At 57.0% G+C, this 13,816-nt stretch overlaps 1 protein-coding gene across 1 annotated transcript; it reads left to right on the top strand.

Moving 5' to 3' along the window:
* Positions 1 to 4,301: 4,301 nt before the first annotated feature.
* On the top strand, positions 4,302 to 13,224 carry LOC119114099 (putative PE-PGRS family protein PE_PGRS54). Its single transcript, XM_037238318.1, has 8 exons — positions 4,302 to 4,350; positions 4,835 to 5,171; positions 6,818 to 7,890; positions 8,987 to 9,097; positions 9,550 to 9,684; positions 10,067 to 10,206; positions 11,475 to 11,583; positions 12,686 to 13,224. Exons 1-8 carry the CDS (start codon positions 4,302 to 4,304, stop codon positions 12,982 to 12,984), a joined length of 2,253 nt encoding a protein of 750 aa, XP_037094213.1. The 3' UTR covers positions 12,985 to 13,224.
* The last annotated feature ends 592 nt before the right edge of the window (positions 13,225 to 13,816 follow it).

Raw genomic sequence — 13,816 nt, 5'->3', positions numbered from 1 at the left:
CGCCCCCCCCCCCTTGCGGTGCCCTGCCGTCATCTCCGAATGCATGTGATGGACGTATTATGGTTTGTTAGTTGAGTTAGAGGCGCTCGCTGTCCAGTTTGAGGTGAGGGGTCATCTGGGGTCGGTTTTTTACGACAGCTCGAGAAACAGCCTGCAGTCTTGGCGTCTGCATCGTAACTTGCCCCCAGAGTACGTCGGACTTCGTGCAAAAAGGGGGTCATGTGGTGACCTTGCGAACCAAATACCCCTAAAACAGATGTTTACTGCCTCGCTGTGCATTGTCAATGAGGCACGCAGGTATTGTTTATTGCACGTAGGTATTGCGATTACCTAAGTAGTTAACTACTAGAATTCACAACTGAAAATTGGGTTATTTTATCGTTATTCTCTTACCCACATTCCTTTTAAACTATTGCGCGGATCAAGTTAGAATGCAACGCAATTCTCAAAGTGAAATATTCGAGATACTGCATGTCAAGAAACCACAGCCGCCGAACATGAACCGATGTGCTCGCCAAACAAGGTCACCAGTCAGTTCAGTGTCGCAGCGAAATTCCCATCGCGGTTTTGCCGCATACTTTTATGCAAATTTCTTGCCAAATGAGGGTTCGGAGCACTATATCGAATAGTCACGCTTCTTGTTGGTCTTCAGTAGATAGCCGCGCTCTGTCAAGTGGCTATGGGCCGTGGCCTGAAAATGTTTCTGCCCGCTCCTGCCGAGGTTCAGTCTCCCGAGGTTCAGTCTCTCGAGGTTCAGTCTCCTGAGACTCAGTCTCCCGAGGTTCAGTATCTCGAGGTTTAGTCCCTCGAGATTCAGTCTCTCGAGATTCAGTCTCTCGAGATTCAGTCTCTCGAGGTTCAGTCTCGGACGGGAACATCATCAAGAGCCCGCCACCGGCAGCGACTCAGCGACACCTGAGGTCATCTGAGGTCACCGACCGGTCATCACGGCCTTGCCAGCGGCAGACAATTTCGTCCAGGTCACTGAAACGGCACTTCCAGCACAGTAGCACGCTCTCAATGATCCTGTTGTTATTTCGATGCGTACTTTGCAAACACTCAGCGACATGAGCTTCCGAACAGTAACGGCTGCGATTCATGAAAAGCATGCACGACGCAGCGTGCAAATAATTATCAATGGCGAGGCAGCGAGGGCCTTCCCAGAGCGATCCCTTCGAATTTTTCGTGATCGATGCTCGATCTGTCATGTGATGCGACAGTAAACAACAAAAGTCTTTGTTCTCCTTTTAAAGAGCGCGGTTGGATGGAGCCTTCGAGATCTTTTGACCTGTCCAGCAGGCAGTTTTAGCACCGAAGCTTGTGATTCACGATAACATTATTGTTATGCGGCAGATAATTGAACAGGCGCAGTTCTGGCAAGGCCGACGCTGGATGACAATGCCGTAAACTAGCGTTTGTGCGTAACTGGGGCGTTCTGCCACCGACTCTACGCTGGTGCATTTTAGCTGCATGTTACTGTGCTGCGACTGCTCTGTTCTCCAAACTGTTCAATGACAGAAAACAAGCTGTCCCGTTACTTTCACCTGCATTCCTCCTTCCACCATTCATCTGCTTGGCCTTTTTCACAACGTTCCCAACCTCTATTCACATTCAGTCATCTCAACAGGTGCTTCGTTAGGCGCCAAGACGCGTGGATGTGTCCCCATACCATCTAAAGACCACTAACCTAGGGTACCAGAGTCGCACTGTTGCGCGCCAATCCAAGTAGAGTCCAAATGGACTGGAGTTGCAACTGGAGAGTCCAAAACGCATCCGGTAGCCAGAATCCACAAACGCGAGGTTGTCCGTCAAGCACAGCAGTTCCTACAACCAGCATCCCACGTGCGCGCCTCACCGAGCCTGGGACGCCAGAGCGGAGGGAGCCTCCGATCGGTTCGCCACGGGTCAGAAGCCGACCTCCGCTGCCCCAGCTCGGAAGCGCCTCGCCAGACAGTCGCATCACACGCGGGGGCGGGGCGCCACCCATTTACCGTGCCGATGACCAACGGACACTGCCCGATTACGTATGCTGATTACATGCGGCGCAAACGCCTCGTCTCGGCGTTATGCAGTGTGATGACGGCGCGTCGTGCAGACGGCGGCGGCGCGCCCCGGCTCCGGCACGTGCTTCGAACGCCGACGCTGCATAATGACGAGCCCGCCGGCGGTTTGCGGTCGTTCTGGACGGCCGGCGGGGAATCGACACCTCCGCCGCTGCCGCGGTGGATGTGAGGTGTGCTTATCGCGATGGCGACGCCACACAGAGGGCAAACAAAACCGCCTCTCTTTTGTCGAACGCCCTCCGAGCGCCCCGCGTCGCTTCCGGTTCGCGCATGAGGCTGCCACCCTGGATCGAGGTGTTCTACCGAGTCTACGGACACGTCATTGGTCATACGCTTCCTTCATGTAGACTCCACTCGGGCTGAGGTAGCCGAGACGGGTTCAGATAAACTGTCAAAACCTGTCATAACTCCGTCTAGTTAAACTCAGTTAACGTAGAAGTAGGCAGGTTCAGGCTGAATCCAGAGCTGGCATTCCTTTCGCATTCCACTTCCGGTCCAGCCCAGGCCTCGGGACGGACTGTTCAGGGATGCAACCTGAGGCCCAGGTCAGCTCCCTGCCAGCCCAGCACTGGCCGCTATCGCTCCCCCGCCGCCAGCCACCGGCCGCTGCCCGCTCCCGTCGCCAGCACGGCCGCTGGCGCTCCCGCCGCCGGCGCGGCCCGCTGACGCTCCGTCAGCAGCGCGGCCGCTGTCGCCTCCCGCCGCCAGCAGCGCGGGCCCGCTGTCGCTCCCGCCGTCAGCAACGGCCGCCTGTCGCCTCCCGCCGCCGGCGCGGCCCGCTTGCCACTCCGCCAGCAGCGCGGCCGCTGACGGTCCGTCAGCAGCGCGGCCGCCCGGTCGGTCATCCGCCGGCCGCGCGCCGCCCGTCACCGGACCCGCTCCAGAGCGCGGCACTGGCGGCGCGCTCCCGTGGGAGTGCGGCGGGCGGCGCGCCGGTGCCGACCACACGTGTGACCGCGCCCGGTCAGTGGTGATTGGACACGGTACTGCAGCCCGATAGGGCCGGGGGACAGTCGGTCCGATCGGTCCGATGCCACGGTCAGAACACCGCCGGTGGGGGGGCAGCAATGTGTCAGAATTCAAAATTGGTGGAAAATGACGGGCTGCTGTAGTTCTAGATGCCAAATAAGAGGTTTAACGTACTAAGGATTCTGCTGACAGTACCCCGCAACTCTGATTGTTAAGGATGGGAACGTGTTGCGTTGGGCCAATGGACGAACGCGGGCAAAAGGCTGGGAACCCAGGAATGTCGGCATTTAATTTTGCTGTGGCTTTTAGCACGTGTGAAGCCGACAAGGTGTGTGCCGATGCTTTTTCCAAACCACATGGCTAAATCATCAGAATATGAAGTGATTTTTTTTCCGAGTTCACCACCTCAAAAGAGTAATTCAAGTTTAAACCACTCGTTTTTCCCGTAAGGTTTGATATGCCATGTAAAAGATAAAGAGCTGCCGGTCTTATTTCGGCCCTGATGCTCTTAGTCAGTCGCCAACCAAACCGCCGAGCGTCACTCGCGAGTTGCATAACCTTGATTTTCGTGACGTGATTCCATATGTTCGTCAGAATGTCCAACGTTCCGCCAACTGAGTTACGCGACCGGCTGCGCTCAGGCCTCGTTAACCCTTTGGCCGAATGTGATCCTCGTGTGTTGGCTCGACGGACACTGCGATGATGCCGGAGGAGCATCGCGTCAGTTGCTCGCACGCGCAGTAACCCAGCGCGCTTACAAAGCTGCATGAAGTCTCTCTGTCAAGCCTCTTAGGTGACCCCAATTGACTGACAGAGTACCCACGCCCTCGGACATTTCGAAGGATGTCGATCGGATGACGAAGGATGATGATCGGAAGAAAATCGGCCACCCTTTGCGTTCCACGTCCCAAAACTCATAGACTTCAGCAGCACGCTGCGGTCATCAGCCATTGCTCGAACTCACCGCGTCTCCGCTGGGAGACGAGCGGGTGCCCGCACAGCTCCGGCCTGCGTCTCCTGTGCGGGACAAGGCGGGGCATTTCCCGATGTCGGGGATTACCAGGGATAGTTGAACACCGTCCCGCAGTAGCTTCTGTTCCACAGGGAGCCCTGTACCCCTGTACCAGGAGCTCCACGCAGGTTGCTGGCCAAGTACGCTCTGACCCACTGACCAAAACTCACCGAAAGCCCTGCCCGTCCCAGGTCCAGCCGGACGTGACAAATAACGGAGCTCTGGTGTGTTCTAGGGTCCTCCCAAGCTCGGTGGTCATGGCACTGGGCCGGCAGCTACTGCTCTGCGCAGCGGGCCATTATCCAGGTGAGTCCAGACAATTCCGACACGGCCAGACAGCCGTGAAACATTTCACGCGATTGTTGGGCTATAGATATTCTCGCGTATGCCTTCTCTCAGTATCAGTCTTTTCGTAAATGCAGTCGTTGCCAAAAATGTTCCGGAACCGTGACGTGCCTTTACAATGCCAACGCTCAGCAATGTCATAACCACGACCGTCCGGTAGTAAGCTCCCCCCCCCCCTTCGCCGGGAATCTGCGATGCCTGGGGTGTGATCCGAAACCACCTGCTGTTGTGAATCGCCCTCATCGCGTCTACCATTGGCAGCGGGCCTATGCCACTGCCCAAGCCACTCCGCCATCGGGGCGGTAAGCGCAGAGCGCTTATCTTGTGACGTTACAAGATAGGCGTCTCGTCGAATGTGATCTGGAGTTTGCTTGAATGTCAGGCGGAAACACGCTGATGGATGGATGCACTTGTGATCCATTCACCTCATCCCGCCCTTTTTCAGTTGTACTATGTGACCAAGCCCGGCACTTCCCTCCCAACTGGGAGCAGAACAACAGCTGGGAACAGAGTAACAACGGCCAGCAGGGCAACAACTGGGAACAGAGCAACAACTGGCAGCAGGGCAACAACTGGCAGCAGGGCAACAACTGGCAGCAGGGCAACCACTGGCAACAGGGCAACAATTGGCAACAGGGCAGCGGCTGGGGAACAGGCCAGAACGGACAGCAGGGCAGTGGGCAGGGGGAAGGCGCAGTGGAAGAAGGGTCCGGCGGGGGTGGCGGCAGCCAGCTGCCCTGCTCTGAGGCCGGGTACTTCCCCTACCCGGGGAACTGCGCCAGGTGAGAGCACGAGTGCGGCCGCCAGCGCCATCTCATGACGCCCTTTGAATCATCCTTGCACAGCAAAAACATGTAAGCTGTTATACTGGTCGTCTGTGCCGACACCATCTTGGTGGACGTCTAGGCATGTACCTTGATTATTTGTTAGTATTTGACTTAATTGACCACGCTAAAGGATAGAACAGCAGACTTATGGCCCACATTAACACGCGCTCGGGTGGAGGTCAAATTGACTCCACTCAAAGGTTTTTTTCTGGAATGTTTTCCGAACGGGGCGGCGCGGCCACGCCCAATTTTGCATAACTGTAGACAATTGAATAGCGGATCGTCTGACATCAACAATTTACATGCACCTTGAAAAGTCGCTGACATATGGCAGGCAAAATGCAGGCCATGGTTTGAGCAAAGGCAATTTCTAGGAAATCGTTCAATCTGATCAAACAACATACTTTCTTAGGTAATACAACAATTGAATGAACAAATTTCATTGGCCTAGGGTCAGGTATGAAGGTCAGACCAAGGTCAAGACCAACCTGTTTTACCATTTTAGAGCCCGCTGTATGGGGTAGTTTCTGGCGCCCAATTAAATTTATTGATAACAAGAACCGCATTATACACCTGTGGATTTCTTACAGGTCAGAATAGGTCACTTACTTAAAATGACCCAGGTTAACATTTTGTTTTCAGAAGCATACTGCCTAGCGTAATCCTTGCCGCTTATTCAAATGCAAAACTCAAAAGCAGTCTCGTATGATTTTGGTCAAAATGCCCTTTGAAGTCAAACAAGGTCACTGACCTTAGTGAGCACGTGACCTTTTGCTTAGAACAGTTATCTAGGTTCTAAGGACCCTTTAGAGACCAATCTGGAATTTGACCTTGTTTTACCCTATTTGGTCCAAAGGTCATGACCTAGGAGCCTCAAACTTTGACCCGACTGAGTTCATGTATAGGTCAACACACCCTGTGAATTTGATGTTTCTGACTCTCTTGTTTTCTGAGATCTCAGCGGGGGGTGAGGGTGTCAAATCGACTCCCTCACCCGAGCGAAGGTTATCCAACCGGCCACCCGGGCGCGTGTTAAGTGCCCAAATTCCATTGACCACCAGCACGTAGCACATCGCCAGAGGCCGTAAAGTGCATCTTAATGGTCGTCTCGCATATTTATTTCGGTCGAAAGCCGCTCAGCAGTGCCGTTCCGCCGCCTGTCCGCCGGATATTCCCGGCCAGCCGCATGGCACCTGACCAAGGGTGTGGCCAATGTGAGGGACTGGGGTCATGTGCCTGTTGGGCCATGTACCCACTATTTACTCACCAGGGCCATGTGCGCGGTGGGGCCATGCACCCGTTAGGACCATATACCCGCCAGGACCACGACGCCTCATCACACAGCGGCGATCCTACAGCACCCGTGTCAAGGTTGCTGCCCAGTGACTCCGCGGAAATGACCCGTACGCTGACCTGTGACCCCGCGAACAGGACTCTCACGTGACCTGTGATCCCGCAAACAGGACCCTCAAGTGACCTGTGACCCCGCGAAAATGACCCTCACGCTGACCAGTGACTCCGTGGACATGACCCGCACGCTGACCTGTGACCCCGCGAACATGACCCTCACGCTGACCTGTGACCCCGCGCTGCTCCGACAGGTTCTACCGCTGCGTAGACTGGATGGGTGACGGCTCCTGGTTCTCGGCGTACGAGTTCGACTGCCCGGCGGGCACTCTCTTCGATGACACATTGGACATCTGTAACCACCCCGACTGGATCGAGCCCCCACCCGACTGCCTGGGCGGAGCTGAGGGGGGCGCCGGCGGATCTGGAGGTTCCGGTGGATCGGGCGGTTCTGGTGGATCGGGTGGCTCAAGTGGATCAGGTGGATCTGGTGGGTCTGGTGGCTCTACCGGATCCGCTGGATCAGGTGGTTCAGGTGGATCCGGTGGATCAAGTGGATCAGGCGGCTCCGGCAGCTCTGGCGGATCAGGTGGATCTGGCGGTGCCAGTGGATCTGGTGGATCAAGTGGTTCAAGTGGATCAGGTGGATCTAGTGGATCTGGTGGCTCTGCCGGATCTGGTGGATCTGGTGGTTCAGGTGGATCCGGTGGATCAAGTGGATCAGGCGGCTCCGGCGGCTCTGGCGGATCAGGTGGATCTTGGGGTTCCGGCGGATCTGGTGGATCAAGTGGCTCAAGTGGACCAGGTGGATCTGGTGGGTCTGGTGGCTCTACCGGATCCGCTGGATCAGGTGGTTCAGGTGGATCCGGTGGATCAAGTGGATCAGGCGGCTCCGGCGGCTCTGGCGGATCAGGTGGATCTTGGGGTTCCGGTGGATCTGGTGGATCAAGTGGCTCAAGTGGATCAGGTGGATCTAGTGGATCGGGTGGCTCTGCCGGATCTGGTGGTTCAGGTGGTTCAGGTGGATCCGGTGGATCCGGTGGATCAAGTGGATCAGGCGGCTCCAGTGGCTCTGGCGGATCAGGTGGATCTTGGGGTTCCGGTGGATCTGGTGGATCAAGTGGCTCCGGTGGATCAGGCGGATCAAGCGGGTCAGGTGGATCCGGTGGATCAGGTGGATTAGGCGGATCAAGTGGATCAGGCGGTTCTGGTGGTTCTGGTGGTTCCGCTGGATCAAATGGATCAGGTGGTGCTGGTGGATCGGGTGGATCAAGTGGAGCAGGTGGTTCCAGTGGATCTAGCGGCTCCGGCGGATCTGGTGGCTCTGGTGGATCGAGTGAATCAGGTGGTGCTGGTGGATCGAGCGAATCTGGTGGTTCTAGCGAATCTGGTGGCTCCGGCGAATCTGGTGGCTCTGGGGGATCAAGTGGATCAGGTGGTATTAGTGGATCGGGTGGATCAAATGAATCTGGTGGCTCCAGCGCATCAGGTGGCTCTTGGGAATCAGGTGTATCGGGAGGATCAAGTGGATCTGGTGGTTCCAGTGGTTCAAGTGGGACTGAAGGATCAAGCGTTGGTGGCTCGAGTGGGTCGGGAGGTACTGGTGGGTCACAAGGATCCGGTGGATCTGGTTCGGAAGGGGGCTCTGGTGGATCAGGAAGCTCTGGTTCTGAGGGTGCATCTGGTGGATCAGGGGGAAGCGGCGCTGAGGGGGGAGCTGGTTCTGGAGGAGGATCTGAAGGATCTGGAGGCTCCGGCTCGGAAGGAGGATCTTGGGGATCAGGTGGAGCGGGAGGTTCTGGGTCCCAGGGAGGTTCTAGTTCTCAGGGAGGCTCGGGTTCCGAGGGCGGGTCCAGTTCTGAGGGAGGATCTGGGGGATCAGGGGGCTCTGGCTCTGAAGGAGGATCCGGAGGCACTGGTGGGTCAGGGGGCTCTGGTGGATTAGGAGGCTCTGGCGGATCAGGAAACATAGATTCTATGGGGGGATCTGGTGGGTCAGAGGGCTCCGGCTCTGAAGGAGGATCCGGTGGGTCAGGAAGCTCTGGTTCCCAGGGAGGTGCTGGTGGATCAGGAGGATCAGGCTCTGAGGGAGGATCTGGCGGATCAGGAAGTTCTGGATCCCAGGGAGGATCTGGTGGTTCATGGGGCTCTGGCGGATCAGGAGGTTCTAATGGGTCGGGAGGATCTGGCGGGACAGGAGGCTCTGGAGGATCATGGGGCTCTGGTGGATCAGGAGGATCTAGTGGGTCGGAAGGCTCCGGTGGGTCAGGAGGCTCTAGCGGATCATGGGGCTCCGGTGGATCAGGAGGATCTAGTGGGTCGGGAGGCTCTGGCGGATCATGGGGCTCTGGTGGATCGGGAGGCTCTGGCGGGTCGGAAGTCTCTGGAGGGTCAGGAAGCTCTGGCGGATCATGGGGCTCTAGTGGATCAGGAGGCTCTGGAGGATCAGAAGGTTCTGGAGAATCAGGAGGCTCTGGAGGATCAGGAGGCTCTGGAGGATCAGGAGGCTCCGGTGGATCAGGAGGCTCTAGTGGGTCAGGAGGCTCTGGCGGATCATGGGGCTCTGGTGGATCAGGGGGCTCTGCAGGATCAGGAGGTTCTGGCGGATCATGGGGCTCTGGTGGATCAGAAGGCTCTAGTGGATCGGGAGGCTCTGGCGGGTCAGGAGGCTCGGGAGGATCATGGGGCTCTGGTGGATCAGGAGGCTCTAGTGGATCGGGAGGCTCCAGCGGGTCAGGAGGCTCTGGCGGATCATGGGGCTCTGGTGGATCAGGAGGCTCTGGTGGATCAGAAGGCTCTGGAGGATCAGGAGGTTCTGGCGGATCATGGGGCTCTGGTGGATCAGGAGGTTCTAGTGGGTCGGGAGGCTCCGGCGGGTCAGGAGGCTCTGGCGGATCATGGGGCTCTGGTGGACCAGGAGGCTCTGGAGGATCGGGAGGCTCTTCGTCTTCACACACTGAGTTTGGTCTGATATGCGGGCGAGAAGGCTATCTACGGCACCCCATTTTCTGCAATCAATTCTACCAGTGCGTGTGGAACGGCAAGTTCTGGACGTTCCTCGTGGCCTCCTGCGCGCCAGGCTTTGTCTACAGCGAGCAGCTGCAGCTGTGCCAGCCGAGAGGTGAGCCGAACAAACTATCCGCTATATACAATATCTTTATGGGTGTATGATCGGTATATGATCAGGGCCACTGGAATGATCAGACTTCAAGTTAAGGGATTGTTATTGCTCTGCGGAACCTAGGCTGCTCTCGAGCGATTCTCACAGAAAAGTGAAGTTGTAAGGCATGTGGCCTCATCCCTCCACGTTGTTCCGCGTTTAAAGCATCGTTGGTGTGCAAACTACTAACACGGCTTTTGATAAGTGTTCTCGATTGTGACCGTATTCCCGTAAGCTGTCCTTCATTTTCTTACCGCCACAGGGGCAGTGAGTCGGATTTGCCCTGGCCCGAATGCCGCTCGCCTTCTGCCATCCCTTACCTGTGCATCGATCTCACCAACAGGCGACGGCGAAACGTGCAGAGACGGCGCGGCCCTGGGAACGCCGCTGGTGCCATCTATCGGCGACGGCAGCGGGCTGCCATCTGGGATGACGGTTGAGAGCGATGACACAGAAGTAATCAGCGGCTCCGGTGACCAAGTGGTAGGTGGTGGTACCCATACCCTGCTCCCTGACGTCCACATCCGGTCATGGACAGACGTTGGACTGCTATTTCTCCAAAGGCAAAGAGGCTGCCAACATCTGACACGGATGTTGACATCGCTTATCAACATCACCAAACCTGGGGCGAAATGCGAAAATGTGACGATGTGGCACAAATTCGTGACAAGACTCGGCGAAAATCGACCAGATGCTGCACTGGTACTAGGCTAGCCTCTCCTCCCATTTCGTTTTTGCTTTCGTACCTTTAAAACACAGTGGGTGCGCGATGCGCTTCCCTACCGTGGGTTCTCTTTACCCGTTTCCATCGGCACGAATGCCTTAACACATTTCGGGGTGCCTTAGATACATACAAGGTATTTGACTCAGTAAATGTAGAAATAGCTATGCAAAATCCATCATAAAAATTACAGTGATTAAGAGAGGTATCAAAATGGGCACCTCTTCTTTACACAATACAGTTTCCGTTGCACGGCTGGCGGCACATTGCCAGCCAATGTACCTAGAGGTCGCGAATTAAGCCAAGAAATCGAATGTTGCGACAATGTGGAGTGAATTCGCTACCCGACTTAGCTCAGCTGGCGCATTTACGATATCCAGCAAGTAGTGATTCAGGTGCTGCTATATCCATTCGATTTGTGTGTGTGTGTACACACAGCATACCTTAAGTCCGGTCTCGCCTAGCTTGGCAGGCATCGTCCGGCCTCGTGTAGACACGGTATACCTAAAGTCCGGTCCCGCCTAGTTCAGTAGGCGCTGTCCGGCCTCGTGTACACACTGTATACGTAAAGTCCTGTCTCGCCTGGTTCAGTAGACACTGTCCGGTCTCGTGTACATACGGCATACCTAAAGGCCGGTCTTGCCTGGTTCAGTAGGCACTGTCCGGCCTCGTGTACAACGGCATACCTAACGTCCGGTCTCGCCTGGCTTGGTGGGCATTCTTACATCGCATGGTGGAATGAGGCTCCCCTACCATCTCTATATCAACTGCATGAGTTTCCCCACCACGACGCCTACGTAATTGCCCATAAACTTAAATAACGACGCAAACTAGGCCTAATCAGACCCGTCAGCTGGGCGCGGGACGTAACGCATCACCGCGCGCCGCACGTGGGATTTTCTCAAGCGCGTCTGAAATAGCACCCGTGCTTCCGTGCCTTTCAACACTCATTTGGCTGCTGCATGGCTGTGCAGCTCGCATGGGCGGTGTTCGCCGCTTCAAATGACCGGCTTCGACGCATTTTTCCCAGGTAACGGTGGGCGAGCAGTTCCAGTGCCAAGCTCCCGGATTCTACGAGTTCGAGGCCGACTGCATCCACTTCTACCGCTGCGTCTTCCTCGACTCCGGCGAACTGACCAGTGAGTGCGGCGGACAAGCGAGGGGGGGGGGGGCGGGCAGGAAGGGGGGGGGGGGTGCGGAGCGGGTGCGTGCCGTACATTGGCCTGGTGCACAGGTCGGCGCAGTTAGCACCCGTGCGCAGAAGCAGCCGGTGTAAACCGGCGCGGCAGGTAAGAGGAAGTGGCGATAAGCACATGAACATCGTCCCGATACCTATTACAATAATGCCTATCACCAACTGCCAGGGCCATTTCGAGACGGGACGCTTCTATAAGGCACCATGTGGGATATGACATGGCAGTGGCGTCGGAGGGACTCCCAGAACCAACGGGTTCAGAGCCAACCGGCCTAACCACTATACCACCGCCGCCCGCACAGGCCGGGATGCGTCGTTACGTACGTTGTTTCGACACCAAAGCGCTTGCACGCGTTAACCAAAACGCGTCAGCTTCATTATCACAAGAGCCGGGTCTAACACACCTGTCCTGACGCGTCCCTTGTATCCCTGGCGGTCATCGGACCTCAACGTACCCCCGCTGTGTTGGGGCGCAGCCCATGACAGCGAATAAAGTTCAACTGAGCCGTCAGCGATGTAACCCCAGCATCGTTGCCACTCTATAGCCCTTATGTAGCAGTAGTAACGCGCAGACCCCATCCCGCGTCCCACTTCGCCAGCCGATTGTTACAAACTCTGTTAACTTCTGTTTTTGTACACCGTGCCGCTGTTTGTGCTTTTAACTCCACGCCCCTAAATGACCCCACTTCTGCAGCGTTGCTTTATCACTGATAACCATTAAGCCGAGATGCGCTACGCGTAAGCACGTTTGCTCGGCCGATAACCGTCCAAGCCTGACTAGTACCTCGTCATGCAGCGCTGCTGATAACCGCCCACACCTGACCAGTACCTCGTTCCACAGCGCTGCTGTACCGCTGATAACCGTCCACACCTGACCAGTACCTCGTTACGCAGCGCTGCTGATAACGCTGATAACCGTCCACACCTGACCAGTGCCTCGTTACGCAGCGCTGCTGTAACGCTGATAACCGTCCACACCTGACCAGTGCCTCGTTACGCAGCGCTGCTGACAACCGCCCACTCCTGACCGGTACCTCGTTCCACAGCGCTGCTGTACCGCTGCCCGGAGCGCTACGTGTACAGTCCGGAGCGCGAGCGGTGCGCGCCGGCCGCGCAGGCTCAGTCCTGCGCCAAGGACGCCACGACGCTGCTCAGTCTGCGCGCGCCGCCCAGCCCCGAGGACGTGCGCGTCCTCTCGGAGGACGACCTGGACTGGTTCTTCGCCCAGGGGGAGAAGCAGGTGTACAGGTTCAGGCCGGGCGTGGCTGCCGGCAGGCCACACCTCCGCGCCACCGGCGGATACCGGGAGATGAACGGGTACCGCCGGGCGCGTGGCCTGTTCTAGAGCCGGCTTCCGACTGGCGGCGCTAGTGCTGCCATCTCTGGGCCGCCTCGGCGAACAGTTGAGACCGGCCTGGTCGACAGCACCGGACGACCCATACGCGGTCGTGTTATTTGTTAGCGCGGCGCCGACGAGCGCGAGGGCATTGTCTGCCCCGCGGGGCCACAAACGTTAGGGCATAGTGGTCGAGGCATTCGACTTTCTTATCAATGTACCCAGACTGGTGCCAACTGTTTTAGTGTATGTGCGTGCGCGCGCGTCCCGACTTGGCCACGTCCTGGCCATCGCCATGTTCTTTATGGGCCGTTGCTCACGCAACAGCAGCCAATCAACATCGCTCCAGGGTGCCGCGGTGCGCGTAAGCTACACGCGAGCGATCAACGCCCCACTGGAAGACCCCGTTCGGAAAGGCAACACGCACAAAGGCGTTGGCCGTACCGGTGCGTGTAACGCTACCCCCTGGCTTACTAGCGGTGTGAGCGACGCGTGCGCACCGAGCGGACTGGAGAACGCCCGGTGATTTGTCGAATCCGAGGCGCCTTCGCACGTGACCTTCCACGCTCGCGGCCAACGATTCTGTGATAGATCGTAGCATTGCTCGTGTACCGCCGGTTTTTAAATAGCTTCACCATTACGACGTGATGCACTGCATGGGAAAAGTTGTCAATAGCCGCCAACGGACAAATAAAATAATCACGCGGACCTGACGGGTCTATCCATGTACCGACGCGAACAGCGTGCCTCGACCTCGACCGTCCGGACTCTGGGGAAAATGTGGCTGCACTCACACCGCGCCACTTCTCCGTCCCCATACGCGTTCAAGATAAGCCAGCTC

This window comes from Pollicipes pollicipes, unplaced genomic scaffold (assembly GCF_011947565.3).
Source record: "Pollicipes pollicipes isolate AB1234 unplaced genomic scaffold, Ppol_2.1 Scaffold_7262;HRSCAF=8765_pilon_pilon_pilon, whole genome shotgun sequence".
NCBI classification, from domain to species: Eukaryota; Metazoa; Arthropoda; class Thecostraca; order Pollicipedomorpha; family Pollicipedidae; genus Pollicipes; species Pollicipes pollicipes.
Note: the sequence above shows the minus strand (reverse complement) of the source record. Positions and strands in the feature narration are given on the sequence as shown.